At 45.7% G+C, this 15,503-nt stretch overlaps 1 protein-coding gene across 10 annotated transcripts in view; it reads left to right on the top strand.

Moving 5' to 3' along the window:
• PAX5 (paired box 5) overlaps window positions 1-15,503 on the top strand; it is a 198,148-nt gene that overhangs the window by 153,654 nt on the left and 28,991 nt on the right. For 5 of the 10 annotated variants that reach the window (XM_006886846.1, XM_006886848.1, XM_006886854.1 and 2 more), the window contains one exon: window positions 8,603-8,704. The exons of the other annotated variants lie outside the window; for them this stretch is intronic. In XM_006886846.1, the coding sequence (XP_006886908.1) occupies window positions 8,603-8,704 (102 nt within the window). The remainder of the gene's footprint in view (window positions 1-8,602; window positions 8,705-15,503) is intronic. 10 annotated transcript variants of the gene reach the window in all.

Here is a 15,503-nt window from a genome sequence, read left to right as displayed (position 1 = left end):
ACACACACCTTCCCTGATTTTAAACTGCAGAATATCCTCTTGTTCTCTTTGAACAACTGCTTCTTAGTCTATGTACAAGTTCCACATGCGAACAACTAAGTGTTCATGAAGTCCAGTTCTTCTCTATCTGTAATTTGTTATGATCTACACAGTCAGATGCCTTTGCTTAGTCACTAGAACACAGGTAAACATCTTTCTGCTATTCTCTGCTTCCAGCCAAGATCTGCTATCCCTTGCTCCATGACCTCTTCTGATTCCAGCTTGACTTTCTGCAAGTTCTCTGTTGATGGACTGTTACAACCAATTTTGAGTTCTTTTCAGTCAGATTTTACCTGTGTGCAGTATTTATGACATTGTCCATTAGTTTTTGAATTCTGTTTGCTCACCTTTGCTTGGAATAAGCATAAATACGGATCACTTCCGGTTAGTTGTAAAGACAGTGGTCTTCAGACTTAGGTGGCGTAGATGAGTGTGTGCTTCCTTTAAGCACCGCATTTGTTGGTTGCCACATCTCTGTTGGTATCCTGCCGCTTCCTGGAGCCTTGTCTTTTCCAGAGCCTTCAGTGCAGTTTGAACTTCTAAGTGCCATCCTGGTCAGCTGGTTCCCAGAATGGTTGAGTGTTGAGCAGTTCTTTTTTGTCACTGTGACTATATTCCTTCCATTTTTTTAAAAACTACTTCCTATTTGTTCACTATTTTGTCCACAGAATCCTTCAGTATTGCAACACAAGGATTGACTTCTTTTTCTAGCCTCCGAAATGTGAATATGTTCTCCTTTTTTAGTTTTCTGCTTATAGGCCTTTGCACATTTTACCAGAATGTTGTTGTTAGGTGCCGTCAAGTCAAATAAAACTCATAGCGACCTCGTGAGCAACAGATCTGAACCTTGTCCTATCCTGTGCCAACCTCACAATCTCTGACACATTTGAGCCCAGTGCTCAATGTTACTGTGTCAGTCCACTTAGCTGAGGGTCTTTCCATCCCCCCACCTTTCAAAGCATGATGTCCTTCTCCAAGACCTGGCCTTTCCTGACAACATGCCCAGAGTATGCAAGACAAAGCTTCTCCATCCTTGCGTCTGGCTGCACAGTCTCCAAGACGTATCTGTTTGTTCTTTTGACAGTTGCTGGGATGTTCAATACTCTTCTCCAACCCCACAATTCAAAGCATCAGTTTCTCTTCTGCCATCCTTATCCATTGTCCGGCTTTCAGCAGCGTAGCAAGGAACTGAAAAAATCACCTTCTTGAACTGCCATTTGAAATCCTCTGTTCAGATTTTTAATCATTTCTTCCGTTAGCTTTAGCTACTCTATGCTTGAGAGAAAGTTTCAGAGTCTTCTGACATACATTTTGATCTCTCATTTCTTTGCTGTCTTTTTAATGACCCTTTGCTTCCTTCATGTATGATATCCTTGCTCTCATCTTGTAACTTGTCTGGGCTTCAGTCACTAATGTTGAGCACATCTGTTCTAGTCTTAAGATGATTTCTAAATCCAAATGAGAAGTCCTCAGAGTCACACTTTGGCTCTCAAGCCTGCATATGAGCAGTTGGCGATCTTTTCTGCAGTCACCCCCTGGCCATGTTCTGACTGAGGATATAGAACCTCTCTATCATCTCTTTCAACAGCTGTAGTTAATTTGATTCCTATTTATTCTCTCCAGTGAGGTCCATGTGAATAATTGTCTTTTATGTAGTTAAAAAAATGTATTTGCCATTAAAAAACCATTGGTCCTACAATTCTATCTTGCAGTCTGTGGCATAATTTCTGTCACTAAAGATGTGTTTATATATTCTTTGTTTCCATCATTCACATTTCAATCACTGGCAGTCACGTTCCAATCTTGATCGCATGTTTGAAATTTCAACTGCAAATGTTTGTAAAAAAATTTTCAATTTCATCATCTTGCACATTAATGATTGGTGTATAAATTTGAATAGTAGTCATATTAACTGGTGTACCTCCTAAGTATATGGACGTTATCTTATCATTGACAGTATTGTACATCAGGATGAATCTTAGAATGTTCTCTTTGACAATGAATAATGATGTTAATCCTCTTCAATTTGTCGTTTATGGCATAATAGACCTGAAATTTTTGTTCAAAATTCTATTTCTATTCAAAATTGTCAATACCAGTCCATTTAAGCTCACTAATACCTGGGGTATTGATCTATATGTGTTCCATTTTGCTTTTGAAAACTTCCAATTTTCCTTAATTCATATTTCATACATTCTACATTCTGATTATTAATGGATATTTTCAGCTGTTTCTTCTCTTTTATGAATTGTGACACATCAACAAATGAAGACTTTGAAAGCGTTCTCCACCAATGCCCTTAAGGTCAGCTGTACTTGAGGAAGTAGCTCTTCCCTCATCAATTTTTTAGTGCCTTCCAGTTTAAGGGTTCCATCTTCTGGAACTATATTGCATAATTTGCTGCTACTATTCATATGACTTTCACTGACCAGTATATTTCACAAGTAGATTGCCAGGCTCTTCTTCCTAGTCTGAAAGTTCCACTGAAAACTCTCTACCATTGGTAACCATGTTGGTATTTGAAACACTATTGTAAACTACCATAATAAATATTGATTATATACATCTGTTACCTGGTTTCCTGAGAGCTGGACAGTGAATAAGGATGACAGAAGATGAATTGATGCCTTTGAGCTGTGGTGTTGGAGAAGAGCACTGAACACCCCATGGACAGTCAAGAGAACAAACAAATATGTCTTGGAGAGGATGCAGCCAGAGTACTCTTTGGCATCAAGGATGATGAGACTTCACCTCACATACTCTGGGCACGTTGCTTGTCGGGGGAGTTTCTTGGAGAAGAACATGATGCTGGGAAGGTTGGAGGGTCGACAAAGGAGAAGATGACCCTCTACTAAGTGTATTGACGCAGTGACAGTTGCAATGGACCCTTGTGTCAGGAAGTGTGAGGATGGCACAGGATAGAACAGGGTTCAGATCTTTTGTCCATAGGGTCTCTATGAGATGTACTTGACACAATGGCACCTAATAACAACAGCAACCTGTTTTTCTCATCAATTTTTCCCCCTTTGTTTCTTTGAATCAGTTCTACTCTGCACACACAGGGCCACCATGAGCCTGAATCTACTTAACTGAAAACAGCAGCACCAGCAAGAGATGAGTTGATACTGTTAAGCATTTCAGGTCCCAACATGTTCAAATACATTTCGTTTTCCCATATTTTTGCCTCCTGACTTCCAGAAGACTGTTCAGTGACAACAAGTTTTCTTGATGGGTTTTGACTCCAATATGAATACATCAAGTATTTCACTATGATGCCGAAGCTTGGTTTGAGACCAATAGCAGGCTGGAGAAGTAGCCTTCCATTGTTATTCTTAAGTGTCTTGCAACGAGTTAGTACTGACTTTTAGCACATGTCCTTTTAACATCTTTCATATAATCACATAATTTGCCTTCTTTGATGCGTTATTATGATGTCCAAGTAGTGCTGTGCTGTCAAGCCATTTGTGCACACCTGGGATAAATCCCACCTGGACACGGCATTATTTCCCCCCCCACACACACACTCTATTGCTTGATCAGTGTAGTGTGGTTACTTAGGAGTATAGATTTTGGCCTCTATATTAATAAATTGTGAGATTAGCTTTTTTGTTTCCACTTGTGTGTTGGCTTTAAGTTCTTCTCTCAGGATTATATTAGTTTAACAAAATGAACTGGACTTGGGACATCAAAATTTGTAATAATTCATGGTTGATATATAGAACAATGTGATATTGTTTCTACAACCATCACATACTTTTCTTTTTCAAATGCTTGAACCCTTTGCATTCCACATCATTGAGGAGAGTAGAATCTGAATGGAAGACCTGGCTACTCCAAAGAAAGTGCTCTACTGTATTGGTTATTATACCACCCCAGCCCGACTTTCAAAATACATGAGTTTTTTAGACCATTCTATTTTTTTTCTTTTACTTTTATGGGTAATTTGTGATGGAATTCAAATGAGGTCGTATTTCTTGGTAAATTTGGCTCTTAAGATTTCTCTCTACAGCTTGGAACAATTTGTTTTTCTTTTTTTCTATTAAATTTTATTAATTTTAATGAACATTTACAGAGATTTGGGGTTTTCATTCATTAATTGTTGCACTATTTTCTCTACCCTCCTCCCCAGTTTGTTCTTCTTTTTTCCCCCCTTGAAAGTCTGTTTTAATTGTCCAATTGCCACAGTGCTTGTCAAAGCCAGTTCTGATTAATCTCCTTTGTCAGTGTGTCCTTTGCCATTCCCTATCACTCCTCCTTGAGAGAGACTTCACCCTGACTCATAAGGAAAAGGGGATGGCGTATTCTCTTAGCTACTTCCTGCTGGAAAGGTACGCCGTAGGTTTCAGGGTGAAGATCTTCTCTCACTACTCTAAAGGACCCCTTTGGCAATAGGAAACACATAGACTATTATGGAGATTGATTTTGGAATTTAGAGGAGCTTGGAACAATTTGTATACAAGAAAGAGACTTTTGACATTTATTCTTATACTAAATTGATAAATTCTAGAATTAGGTAATTTTTACTTTACTTCTGTTGGGGTTTGACACTCTAGAGTTGCAGATATCTGGCTTTTATTTCTGTACATTTAAAAAGCCTGTTTAGAAAATAGTAGGAACTAAAATTGAGAAGGAAAAGAAATGTATTTTTTATACATGTTTTAATACACATTTCATTAAGTTTATTGCTCAGTAATTTTCTTACACAGATTTTTATCAGTATTTGATTCACAGGAAAGCATTAATTAATACTATATGGACATTATTTTTTTCTACCTCTTTGTATTATCAAGTTTGGAACTACCAAAATTATATATATATATCTATTTTTTTTTTTAATTTTGTGTACGTGTACCGTCAAATCAGATCTGACTGGTACAGGAGGATATTGCGCCTCCTTCTCCAGCAGAGCATCTGGTGGATTCGAACCATGTTCCTCTGGGATTGCAGTGCAGTTTCTTGCCACTAGGCCACCAGAGCTCCCCTGATCATGGAAAAACAATTTTAACTCCTTAAGTCATATTGTTGAACAGACTTGGAATATTTTCTTTATAATTACTTGAAAAGGCAAATGAAAGCTTATTATGCAATGCTTATGTTTTCTTTCCTTTCTCTGAAACATCATGCACCAGTATATTGCTGGCAGCTATTGTATTAAAAAAAAGGTATATTTTCACTATCAGAAAAAAAATGAACTGGAAAGATTTTCTTGCTTGTAGAGGGAACCCCTGGTGGCTCAGTGTACTACATGTTGGACTGTTGGCAGTTTGAATCCACCAGCCAATCCAAATGAGAAAGATGAGGCCCTTTCCTTCTGTAAAGATTTACAGTCTTGGAAGAGAGATGGAGGGTTGTGAAGAGTCAGAACTGACGCCACAGCAGTGAGTTAAACAAAACACGTAAGCCAAACCCGTCACTGTCTAGTTGATTCTGGCTTGTATTTACCCTACAGGGTAGAGTATAACTAACCACCTCGAAGTTTCCAAGGCTCTAGTCTTTATAGAAGCAGACTGTCACATCTGTCTTCTGCAGAGTGGACTGTAGATTCAAACCACTGACCAGCCTAACGCACTCTACAGTGCCTCACCAGGGCAGTTGAGGACACAGGGATTATGTATCTCTTGGAGTTTACATGAACTCGCCCTACCTCCACCACAAAGTGCATACAAATGAAAGAGAAAAAGAAAAACAAACAAACAAAAAACCAACCCACTTAACCAAGAACCTAAATGGTCCAGATACTTGTTTTTTCCCTCCCATTTCTTCCAAGTTAGAACTGTTTTCTTTCTGTTCTTGAATTAATTTTGATAATTCACATTTTCCTGGAAAAGTGCTCCTTTGGTTGAGATTTCAACATTTATTGGCATAGAATGTCCAGGTACCTTATGTTGTTTTTTTTTTCATCTTTTCCACATCTTTTTGTACTTTCTCATTCCTTGTCTTGCTATCTGTGCCTCAAAAAAAGGATCATGCCCTAGGTTTGCCTAATCAAATACCAAGTCTTAACTGTATTTACTATTGTGTCTGCTTTTCTATTTCTGGATTTTTATCTCTCCCCCCCTTTTAATATTCCTTTATCAATTCCTTCTGTCTCCTTTCCCTTGGTTTATTTTACATTTGTGTGGTTTTAATCTGGCTTTTTGAGTTGAGCACTTGGGGGAGGCATTGACTTTCTGAGCCCTTGTGTTAGGGATCAAGTTTAGAAGCCTGTGTGATGTAGACAGAAACTCTTGAGGTTCAGATACAACCAGGGAGACCACCCTGCTGAAGAAGAACCCAATTGCAAGAGGCAGGTGAATGGAATTTCCAGCTCAACCTTGCCCCAAAGCAGCTGACTATCAAGTCTCTTCCCCTTCCAAACCTCCATGGTCCTTATATTAAGGCACTTGCTCTGCCACCAACCCCCTGTGGGACCTGGGCCAGGTTTCTCTGTCTCTATTTTCCCTTCTGTACAATCAGGGGCAAAACCAAGACTTTGTTGGGTGGTGTGCCTCTTTTATGGGTAGGTAGTGTCTTCTGTTTAGAATTGTGTATAGGGACAGGCAACTCGTTTCATTGCTTGGAGCTCCCAGGCAGCAGGGAGTTGGTCATGATCTCCAAGAGCCATTCTTGCATTGACTTGTTGGCTATGAATGGAGCAGATGGTTATAGGCTCCCAAGAGCTCTGCTTCTTCTCTGTGCTACCTTTTTTATTCACTTAACAAATACATGTTGGCTTGTCTCTTTGGACCAGGAAGCACAATGATCCAGTCTCTAAAATGTATACTCAGTGGAGAGAACGGCTGCCATAGGGTTGTGAGCATTGGATTGAGGAAGAGTAGAGAGCAGGCCCACGGGAGGCTGACTCCCCTTAACTCACTTTTATCAGTGTGGCCAGTTAGATCAGCTCTCACTTTTGGGCTTGGTTCAGCCTTTCTGGGGAGTGAGAATGGCTGTCAAGACTATAGTTCATAGCATGTGTGTGTGTGAGGAAGTTTAAAAGCTCCTCTTTGGTAAAACCACAGGTGAGGAGACACGGGCCATGTCCTTCACAAGCCAGATGCCCAATCTAAAGCCAGGGGAGGGCTCTGGGAGGGAGGGTCCTCCTGTCTGACAGCTTCCTGGTGTTTTCTGAAAGTGAGCCAGCCTCTGTGAAAAGAGGCATCTTTTGGATGCTGGCCGGACAGACATTGACTGGCTGGCACAAAGAGGACTGTTCATTCAGAGGAAATTCACTGACTCATCTGTGGCTTTGAGGGGGTGGTACTGGCAGAAGTGGTCCCTGTCCTTTGACCACATGCTCCAGGTCTGAGATGAGGGCTCTGCATTCATGTGCTCTCTGCACTGCCCAGCTAGGAACCAAAGGGACACTTTGGAGGGGCTCTTGGGACCCAGCCTGGCTCTGTGTGGTAGGAGCTGCTCACCTGCACGCCTGGACTCTGCTGGTTCCCCAATCTTGAGTGTCTGCGCACACAGAGACATCCAAGTTCCTCTCCCTCTCCCCTCTAGTCCCAGGGCACCTCATGTCCTGATCTCTTCCCAGGATGGTCGACAGTGGGTGTGTTCTTTTCCTTCTGGGGTAATTTCCAATTCTACTTAGTGGGTGCGGGGAGGGCCTTGTCTTCAGGGCACCACAGAAATACACAAAACAGTTTGATTTCTCAACATCTGGGTTGGTGCTTTTAGCCAGTTACTGTGTTACAGACAGAACTAGCACTAGGGGTTTGAAAGGATTTCAAGACCCTGTTCTTTTTCTTAGAAACAGATAAATCTCAGCAGTGTCTCCCTTACAGAGTATTGCTGCCTTGAGGTTTTCTTTCTCCCGCTCTGAATTTAGCCCTCTCAATGCTCTGTCCATTTGTGTTTGTGTTCATTAAATCTGCTGGGTGCTGAGATCTGTGGAAGAGACAGCTTACTGGATGGTGAGTCAGGAGTGGAGTGCCCCTGTCCGTGACAAGAGTTGGGCACACACCCGCTGTGTCCACTACTTGGGGGCCAAGGCTTGGTCTCCCTTGCTTTTTCTCTGTGTCCCCAGGGTTCAGAATTGTGCTTAGCACCAGGAAGTGCTTCCTGCCTCGTTATTGAACTTGTGGTAGTGGGGAGAATTCAGGTCCAGGCTACTGCAGGGTTTCCTGCCCAGGGCAAGGAAGAGGAGGAGCTGGGGTTTGAAGGCTACTGAGCCCAGGTCATTTGCAGGTGGAGGGGAGATCATTTGATGCCAAGGGGTCAGGGGAGCATGGGTGTGGGAGTGAGAGGGCAGAGTTAGACCTGGGGAGCTGAGAGCTAGGTGAGCCGGCCACAGGACACACTGAAGGTGTGTTTGCACCTGCATTGTCCCTCCTCCCCAAGACTCTCCACTTCTCAGGAGATGCAGCAGAGACTGGCCTTGGGTTCTTGTTGAGTGGAGCCAGAGGTTGGAAGGGTATGTGTGTGCACATGCGCATGGGCGAGTGACAGGAGGAGCCGGGGGCACTTTGGCATTCAGCATCCAGACGTGACAAATGTGCAGAAATGTCTGGGGAGTTGTGGACATGAGTGCTTGGCTGTGGAGATGCTCACCCCATGATTTGTTGCTTTGATTCCTCAGGCCGTGACTTGGCGAGCACAACCCTCCCCGGGTACCCTCCACACGTTCCCCCCGCCGGACAGGGCAGCTACTCCGCGCCAACGCTGACAGGAATGGTGCCTGGTGAGTTTGAATTGTCTCTGCAGCACGCAATGGGCAGAGCTGGGGGGATGCCCCCCCCCAGACAACCCGGTGACCTCCATGCTTCTAAAAAGCAGGCTTGAATAAATCAGGCAGAGGCCTAGCGCTCTTGGCCTCTTCTTCTGCAGCTGGAAGATGTGGAGGTCAGGGTCAACCAGCAGTGGCCTCTGAGGGACCAAGAGAGAGGGAGGGACCGTGGACTGTCACTCTCACTCAAACAGCCCTTCACTGGCCACTCACACAGAGCAACAAGCCAGGCAAAGGAGAGACTCTCTCCCATCCTTAACCCCAATCAGTGTGTGTGAGATGTGTGCACAGGTAAATGCCCTGAGATGCGTCCAGTCCCTTAGCTCTGGTTTAAGACCATTTGCTCAGCACAGACAGGATATTGACTAGTGGCTGGCCACCTTCTAAACAGAAAACTCTGTGACCATTGAAACCTGATCCACTAGACATGAACGTCTCACATTCTTTTGAGATGCGTGCAGAAGAAGGGATCCTGCCTCCTTGCCTTGTGGGGTGGCGTGGGAACAAGACATACACCACAGAGTAAGGACACTCACAAGTGCAGATACACAAAATCCGGCTTCTGGCAAGTGTTTGGCCAACACCGCCAACAACAGCAAATATATCAGGGGCCAAACCAGGACTTTGTTGAGTGCTGTTTTGCCTCTTAGAGGGTAGCTGGTGACTTCTATTTTGATGCGTGTGTGGAGACACTCTACTCATTTCAGAGCGTGCGGCTACAAGGACTTCAGCCCTCACCTAATACACTAGTGACTACTCTCTCGTGGGCCTTTAAAAAAACCAGGTTGGTTATTTCGCCCCCTTCCTGCTCATGCTGCTTTCTCTTTGGGGCCTCACAGCAGCTCTAAGAAGTAGGCAGAGAGGGATTACTCACCCTACTTTATCAGTGAAGAAATTGAGCCTAGAAAGAGACTGAGATGTGCCCATATCTGCTAGCCAGCAGAAAGCAGAGCCAGGACTAAAAGCCAGATGGAACCATGCTTGGACTAGGGAAAAAGGACTCTCGATGCTCTGGCACCTCTCTTTAGAGGACCCGGCTCTGGTCCTGCAGCACAGTGACCCACCAGCATGGGCTATCTGTGGGGCCAAGAGATGTACTCTCCAGGACCCACTGCTCCAGGGGTCCCACCCAAATAGCTCCCAGGCCCTTTCAAGTCTCTTCTCTAGGACCTTCTCTGTATAGGATGTGAGGGCTAGGCATCCATACTCATGTGTGCAAAGCCCTGTGGGATGATGAATGGAGCTGGGGGTGTGAAGGGGAGGAGGTAGATCATACTGGGGCTGAGCTGTCCCCAAGAAGCCGTGCCCTGGCACTAAACACCAAGGAGCCAAGACTCCTAAATTCCATCTTGGCAAGGTACATTTTAACAAGGTAGGAGGATAGAACATGTTTCATTTAACGGTTTGTTAGCTTGATTTATCACTTCCAAATATGAGACATATGGGAACTGGCCTCCGTCTGTACTCTTGCCCTGGGCCTTGGCAGTGCTGGGGGCAGGGCTGCCAGGATCTTACCTGCAAAAGACTGACTTTTCCTGCTGCAAGGATGGTCCCATGTGGACAGTAGGGAGATGCTGTGCACACAGCTCACAGGGGTGGTGGGACACACCTTTCCCCTCTCCTCAGCGGGCTCCTCACTTTCTGACCTTTTACAAGTTAGAAGGTGCTGTGGTAGCATAGTCCTCAGTGAGTTGTGCTGCTAACCCAAAGGTTGCACATCTCCAGCGGTTCAAATCCACCAGTCACTCCGTGGGATAAAGATGGTCAGTCTCCTGCCATTGCAATTTACAGCCTTAGAAACCCAATGGAGGGTCAGGTATGAGATGGAATCCACTTGAGAGCGGTGAGTTGAATTAGTGAGTTAGGGCAGCCTAGAATCTGTTGGTCCTGCACGTGTATGACACTTTGTGGAGTGTGGAGAACTTTTCTTGGAGTCCTTTGGTCTGTGACCTGGATAAGAGCACAGTATCCCTGCTTTCCAGGAGAAGCTGGCTCAGGGGCTTAGGAGATTGCCCAAGGTTTCCACCTGCACTTGTGAGGGTGTGAGCTTGGGCCTTTGTCCTCTGTTTCCACACTCCTGCTGCTGCCCTATGCTGCCAGCTGCAGTCTCTGAGTGCATCAGTTCAGCTTCTCAGTGGCAAAAGCACATAGGAACATCCCTGGACCCTGCCCTGAAGGCATGCTGGCCCTCCAGTTCCCCACTGTGAACCTCAGAAAGTGAGTTCAGGAAAGCAGGAAAGCAGCAGCTAAACTCTTCCAAGTTTATCCGTACAGAGCCTGCCCTCCAGCCCCTGTGTTTCCTCTGGCCTTAATTACCAGGCTCGAAATGCAAATGGCTGTGGTTCCGGCCAAGTTGCCTCAGGAATGCATGGCAGCTCTTGGCCTATCAATGGTGGTAGCAGGAATCACAGGCCTGAGCAGGGCTCCACCTAGCCAACCATGCCTGCTGGCAGCAGACGGCCAGGTGCCATGGTCCCCCAGGACTCGGGCCCCAGACACAAAAGGAGGATGCACAAGCATGAAGGGGAGCCCAGGCCAGGAATAGGGGCTTTGGCTCCAGCTCAGAGGACAGTGCTGCTTTCCCTACAATTCCATCTCCTTTCTTTCTCACATGGACCATATGCTATGCCCTACTCCAGGCTGACATGGGCTCAGCAGGCACAATTCTTAGTTCCTGTTCCTGAATGTCCAAACCCAAGGAAGGCAGTCTGGCTAATCCTCAAAAAGTTGAAAATAGAAATACCATTTAAGCCAGCTATCCCACTACTGGGAATAGTCCCCAAAGAAATCAGAGCTGTGATGCAAACAGATATATGCACACTTGTGTTGATTGCGGCATTATTCACACGGAGATGGAAGCAGCTCAAGTGCTAATTAACAAATGAATAGACAGAGAAACTGGAGTACATCCACACAATGAAATATTATTTAACATTGAAAAGCAACAAGAGTGGAAACACTACACAACATGGTTGAGTCTGGAAAACATTGTATCTCTGTCACAAAAGGACAAATACTGCATAGGACCACTATTATAATAAATTTGTGTCTTCTAACATTATTCCCAAAGCCTTGTTTTTTGGGGTGATTTCCTGTGGCAGCCCAAACTTTGAGCATTGTCTTCACTGAGATTGCCCCTCAATGAGAACATGGCCCCTAACATAGTCGCCCTTTTCTGGAAGAGTTGAGAGTCTTAAGTCCTGGTTTGGTCCTAGCCTGCCTTTCTCACTTCCTCTCCAAAATCTGCCAGCTTTTTACAAGCCTCATGCCGTGTCAGTGTCTTTCTAATTGGGTGCCTTTGGCTTGTAACACATCCCATCTCAGCCTGCCCCAGGAAGCTTTCCCACGGGGCCCCAGAGGCTTAGCATCTGCTCTGTTGTAGAGGGCCTGCATCTACCTCCCACTGGAGGCGAACTCACTGAGGGCTTAAACCTCTCTCCACCTCTCTTTTAAGGGATCATGTGATTGCACTGGGGCTCACCTGGGTAATCCAGGCTAATCTCTCCACCCCATGGCCCATAATTTAATCACATCTGCAGAACTTCAGTGCCCCTGCCCCCACAATGAGGCAGCACTAACAGGTTGCGGGGGGATTGGACGTGGATGTTGTTTGGAGGGCACTTTCCCCCCAGCCTACCCCTTTGAGGGTTTCAGCTTTGTCTTTGCTCAGATGTCTGATTCATAGCCTCTTGGATTTCTGAATCTGTGAGGCATTCACCCTTTCAACTGTGATGATGCTCAAGACGATACCATTCCAGAGCCCCCAAGGGCACGTTGGCAGCGCTCAGGCGGGAGGAACAAGCTGGGCAAGGCTGTGGGGAATTTCTCTATCCGGCTTTTGCCTTTCTGAAGCTGTACATTGCCGTGTTCTGGTTCCCTCTACGGAGCAGACCTGCCTCCTAGGCTCTGCTCGACTGGCAGTGGACTCCTGAGGAAACTAGAAATCTCGGGAGCCTTTGCCCACCATGGGCTGTGGGAGGCACTTGGCTGTCACCTCTTCTATGTGTAAGGGAAAGCGTTTGCTTCTAGAACACACAGGGGAGGGATTGCCTCCAGGGAGCTTCCGGGCAGTTGAACTCTTGGACCTGAAATCATAGTTTACATTTCTCCGCATTAGGTGCCAGCTTCTAGACTTGGGCTCGTGTTATCAGGTCCTGAGCCTGACATCAGGGTGTTGTCTGCCCTGTCTGGCTCCTTCAAGGGCATCGCCAACATCTGCCCAACAGCTTCCTGGGCTTCCCTGGTGTTTGCCGATTTGGGCTCTGCAGCTCTGCAAACTGTCTAAATCTTTGCTAATCTCATTGAATAAAACAAAGCACATCCTATCAGCTTAGCACAAGGATATTTCTCAGATTCCATTTCTATCAAGCCCTAGCAAATGCTAGATCTCACAGAGCTTCTGGATCATTGTAGGTAACGGGTAAGGAGTTACACTGCCAATCCAAAGGCAAGGGGTTTGAAATCACCAGCTGCTGTGGCCGAGAAATGGGCAGTCCCCTCCCAAGTCAATTGCAGCCTCTGAAATCTTGCTGCAGGTCCACCTATGAGTTGAGGGGGCTCTCCCCCCCCACCCACCAGATCATTGTAACTAGCTGATTTCTGCCTGGAGATATTTGAGAAACCTAACATGGTGTCTGAACTCTTATAAATTCTGGGCTAACTGGAAATCCTAAGTCTCTGTAAACTTTCATTAAAATGAATAAATATTTTTTTTAAAAAAAGAAAAAAATCTGGGCTAAAGGAAAAAGGAAGGGGAATTGAGCATGGTTCGTCTGTATTTAGGAGATGAACCAATAAAAACATGGTTCATCCTTGAGATGAAACAGTTAAGGAATGCCCCTGGTACAGTCTCTCTTACAATGGCCGTGTACTGTTTCACATGCCCCAGCCATGGTTTACACGTTTGAAGGCCAACAGTCTGCAATGAGTCCTATTGGCTAACATCAAGGTGTTAGCAGTGCTGGTTTCTTCTATAGGCTCCAGCATTCCTTGCCTTTTCCAGCTTGTAAATGCTGCCCACATTCCTTGGTGTTTAGCTCCATCCCTTCATCTTCAAAGCCAGCACCATAGGACTGAGTCTTCATCATGCTGCCATATTTTTGGTTCTATCTCCCCTGCCTTTCCTTCTCATTTATAAGAACGCTTGCATTCTATTGGACTCACCTGGATAGTCGCCTCCTCATCAAGGTCAGCTGATTCCGACCAACAATCAGCTCACTGCTGTCAGGTTGGAGCTGACTCATAGCCGACCCTGTAGTGAATTTTCAGAGGCTGTAGGTTGCATGGAAAGAGATTGTCCATCCTCCTCTCAGGGAGCAGCTGGTGGACTTGAACTGCCTGCCTTTGGGCTGACAGCACCACTGAGTGCTTACCCACTAGGCCACCAGAGCCCTCTGCTTTCCCCTTCTTCTGTCTTCCATTTTCAATTATAAGGAGACAGGTGTGGAGACATCCCAAGAGAAGGGACGGAGAGTGTTGCTAAGAGGTGGTGTGACCACACGGGAGCTCTGTGACCTCTGAGCCAGCTTTGCTGGTTGCTCTTGAGATGGTTGTGCCGTTCTGGAGGCAATGGCCATGTGAGGGAGGAAGCGTATTGAGGCTCAAGAGGGGACAAGAGGTCCTCCCTTCAGACAGGCCTCCACACACACCCTGGTGACAGGACCCTAGCATCAGGCGTGGTGGCAGAAGCATGCATGTTAACCTAACTCAGCCAAGTACTCACTGAGTGAAATGATTTCAACAAGCGTGGCCAGAACCCACAGGTGGGAGTTACTGTTTTCTGGCCTGGTATAAAGAATCTGCCCCACAGTTAGAGCTGATGGAGCTGAAACAGGCAGGCATGGGAGGCGGGGAGCTTCCCCCAGGTGAGGATCTGTGGACCATGAGACTTTGGTGCTGGGAATACCCATATCAGGTGAGGGATTGGCAGAGCGATCTGCTAGCGCCCCCTCCCACAGAGGCATCATCATCTTCAGGGACTATTTGCTCAGGAAATGAATGATCTTAGCTCTTACTGCCTCTACCTTTGACTTAAGTCCAGATCCACTCACCAGGTTCTTCTTGTCCCCAGGGTCTGAGCACCTTTTGAGCCCCGTCCCCCTCCCACCTTGCTCACCTCGCCTTGGTTTGCACACCTGTTGAGCGTTTCTGACTCTTTGCCGCCCTCTAGTGGTCTGTAACCGCGCTACCACACCAAGAATGTAGCATTGACCCCACCGAGTGACAGACAGATGAGAGGGAATGAAATGCCCTGTGTCCAGTCATTCACTCATTCCTCAAACCTTTCTTGCACAACACGGTGTGCCAGTTCCAGGATATGAATAATATCAGAGACAGCCTCTGCCCTCAGGGAGCTCATAGTCTAGTCTAGAATACAAACATAAAGAATCATTCCCTTGGTATGTCAAGAGGAAAACTGATGGGTGTACCCATCGGCAGAAGAAATTCAAGGGGCAGGGGACTTCTAAGTCAGGTGAGGCAGTGATGTAGGAGAGGGAGAAAGGAGAGGATTTCCTGAATAGTCATTCGGGCTGAGACTTGAAGGGTGAGTTGTTAGTCTGAGAAGCTGTGGGAATATTTTTGGGTGAGGGACCAATATGTGAGGAGACCCTTAGGAAATGGATACAGATATGTGGAATGAAGTCCAATGCTCTGCCAGCCTGACTGCGTGGGAGAACAAGCGGCTGCTTACGGTGCTGTTACCATGTGCCAGAGGCTGGGCAAAAGGCTCTGCCAGTTCACTCATCAATCCTCA

The sequence above is a fragment of the Elephantulus edwardii genome, unplaced genomic scaffold (assembly GCF_000299155.1).
Source record: "Elephantulus edwardii isolate Elephantulus edwardi_28Jun2011 unplaced genomic scaffold, EleEdw1.0 scaffold00052, whole genome shotgun sequence".
Taxonomy (NCBI): Eukaryota; Metazoa; Chordata; class Mammalia; order Macroscelidea; family Macroscelididae; genus Elephantulus; species Elephantulus edwardii.
The sequence above is the reverse complement of the archived record's forward strand: the minus strand, read 5'-3'. Positions and strand labels throughout refer to the sequence as shown.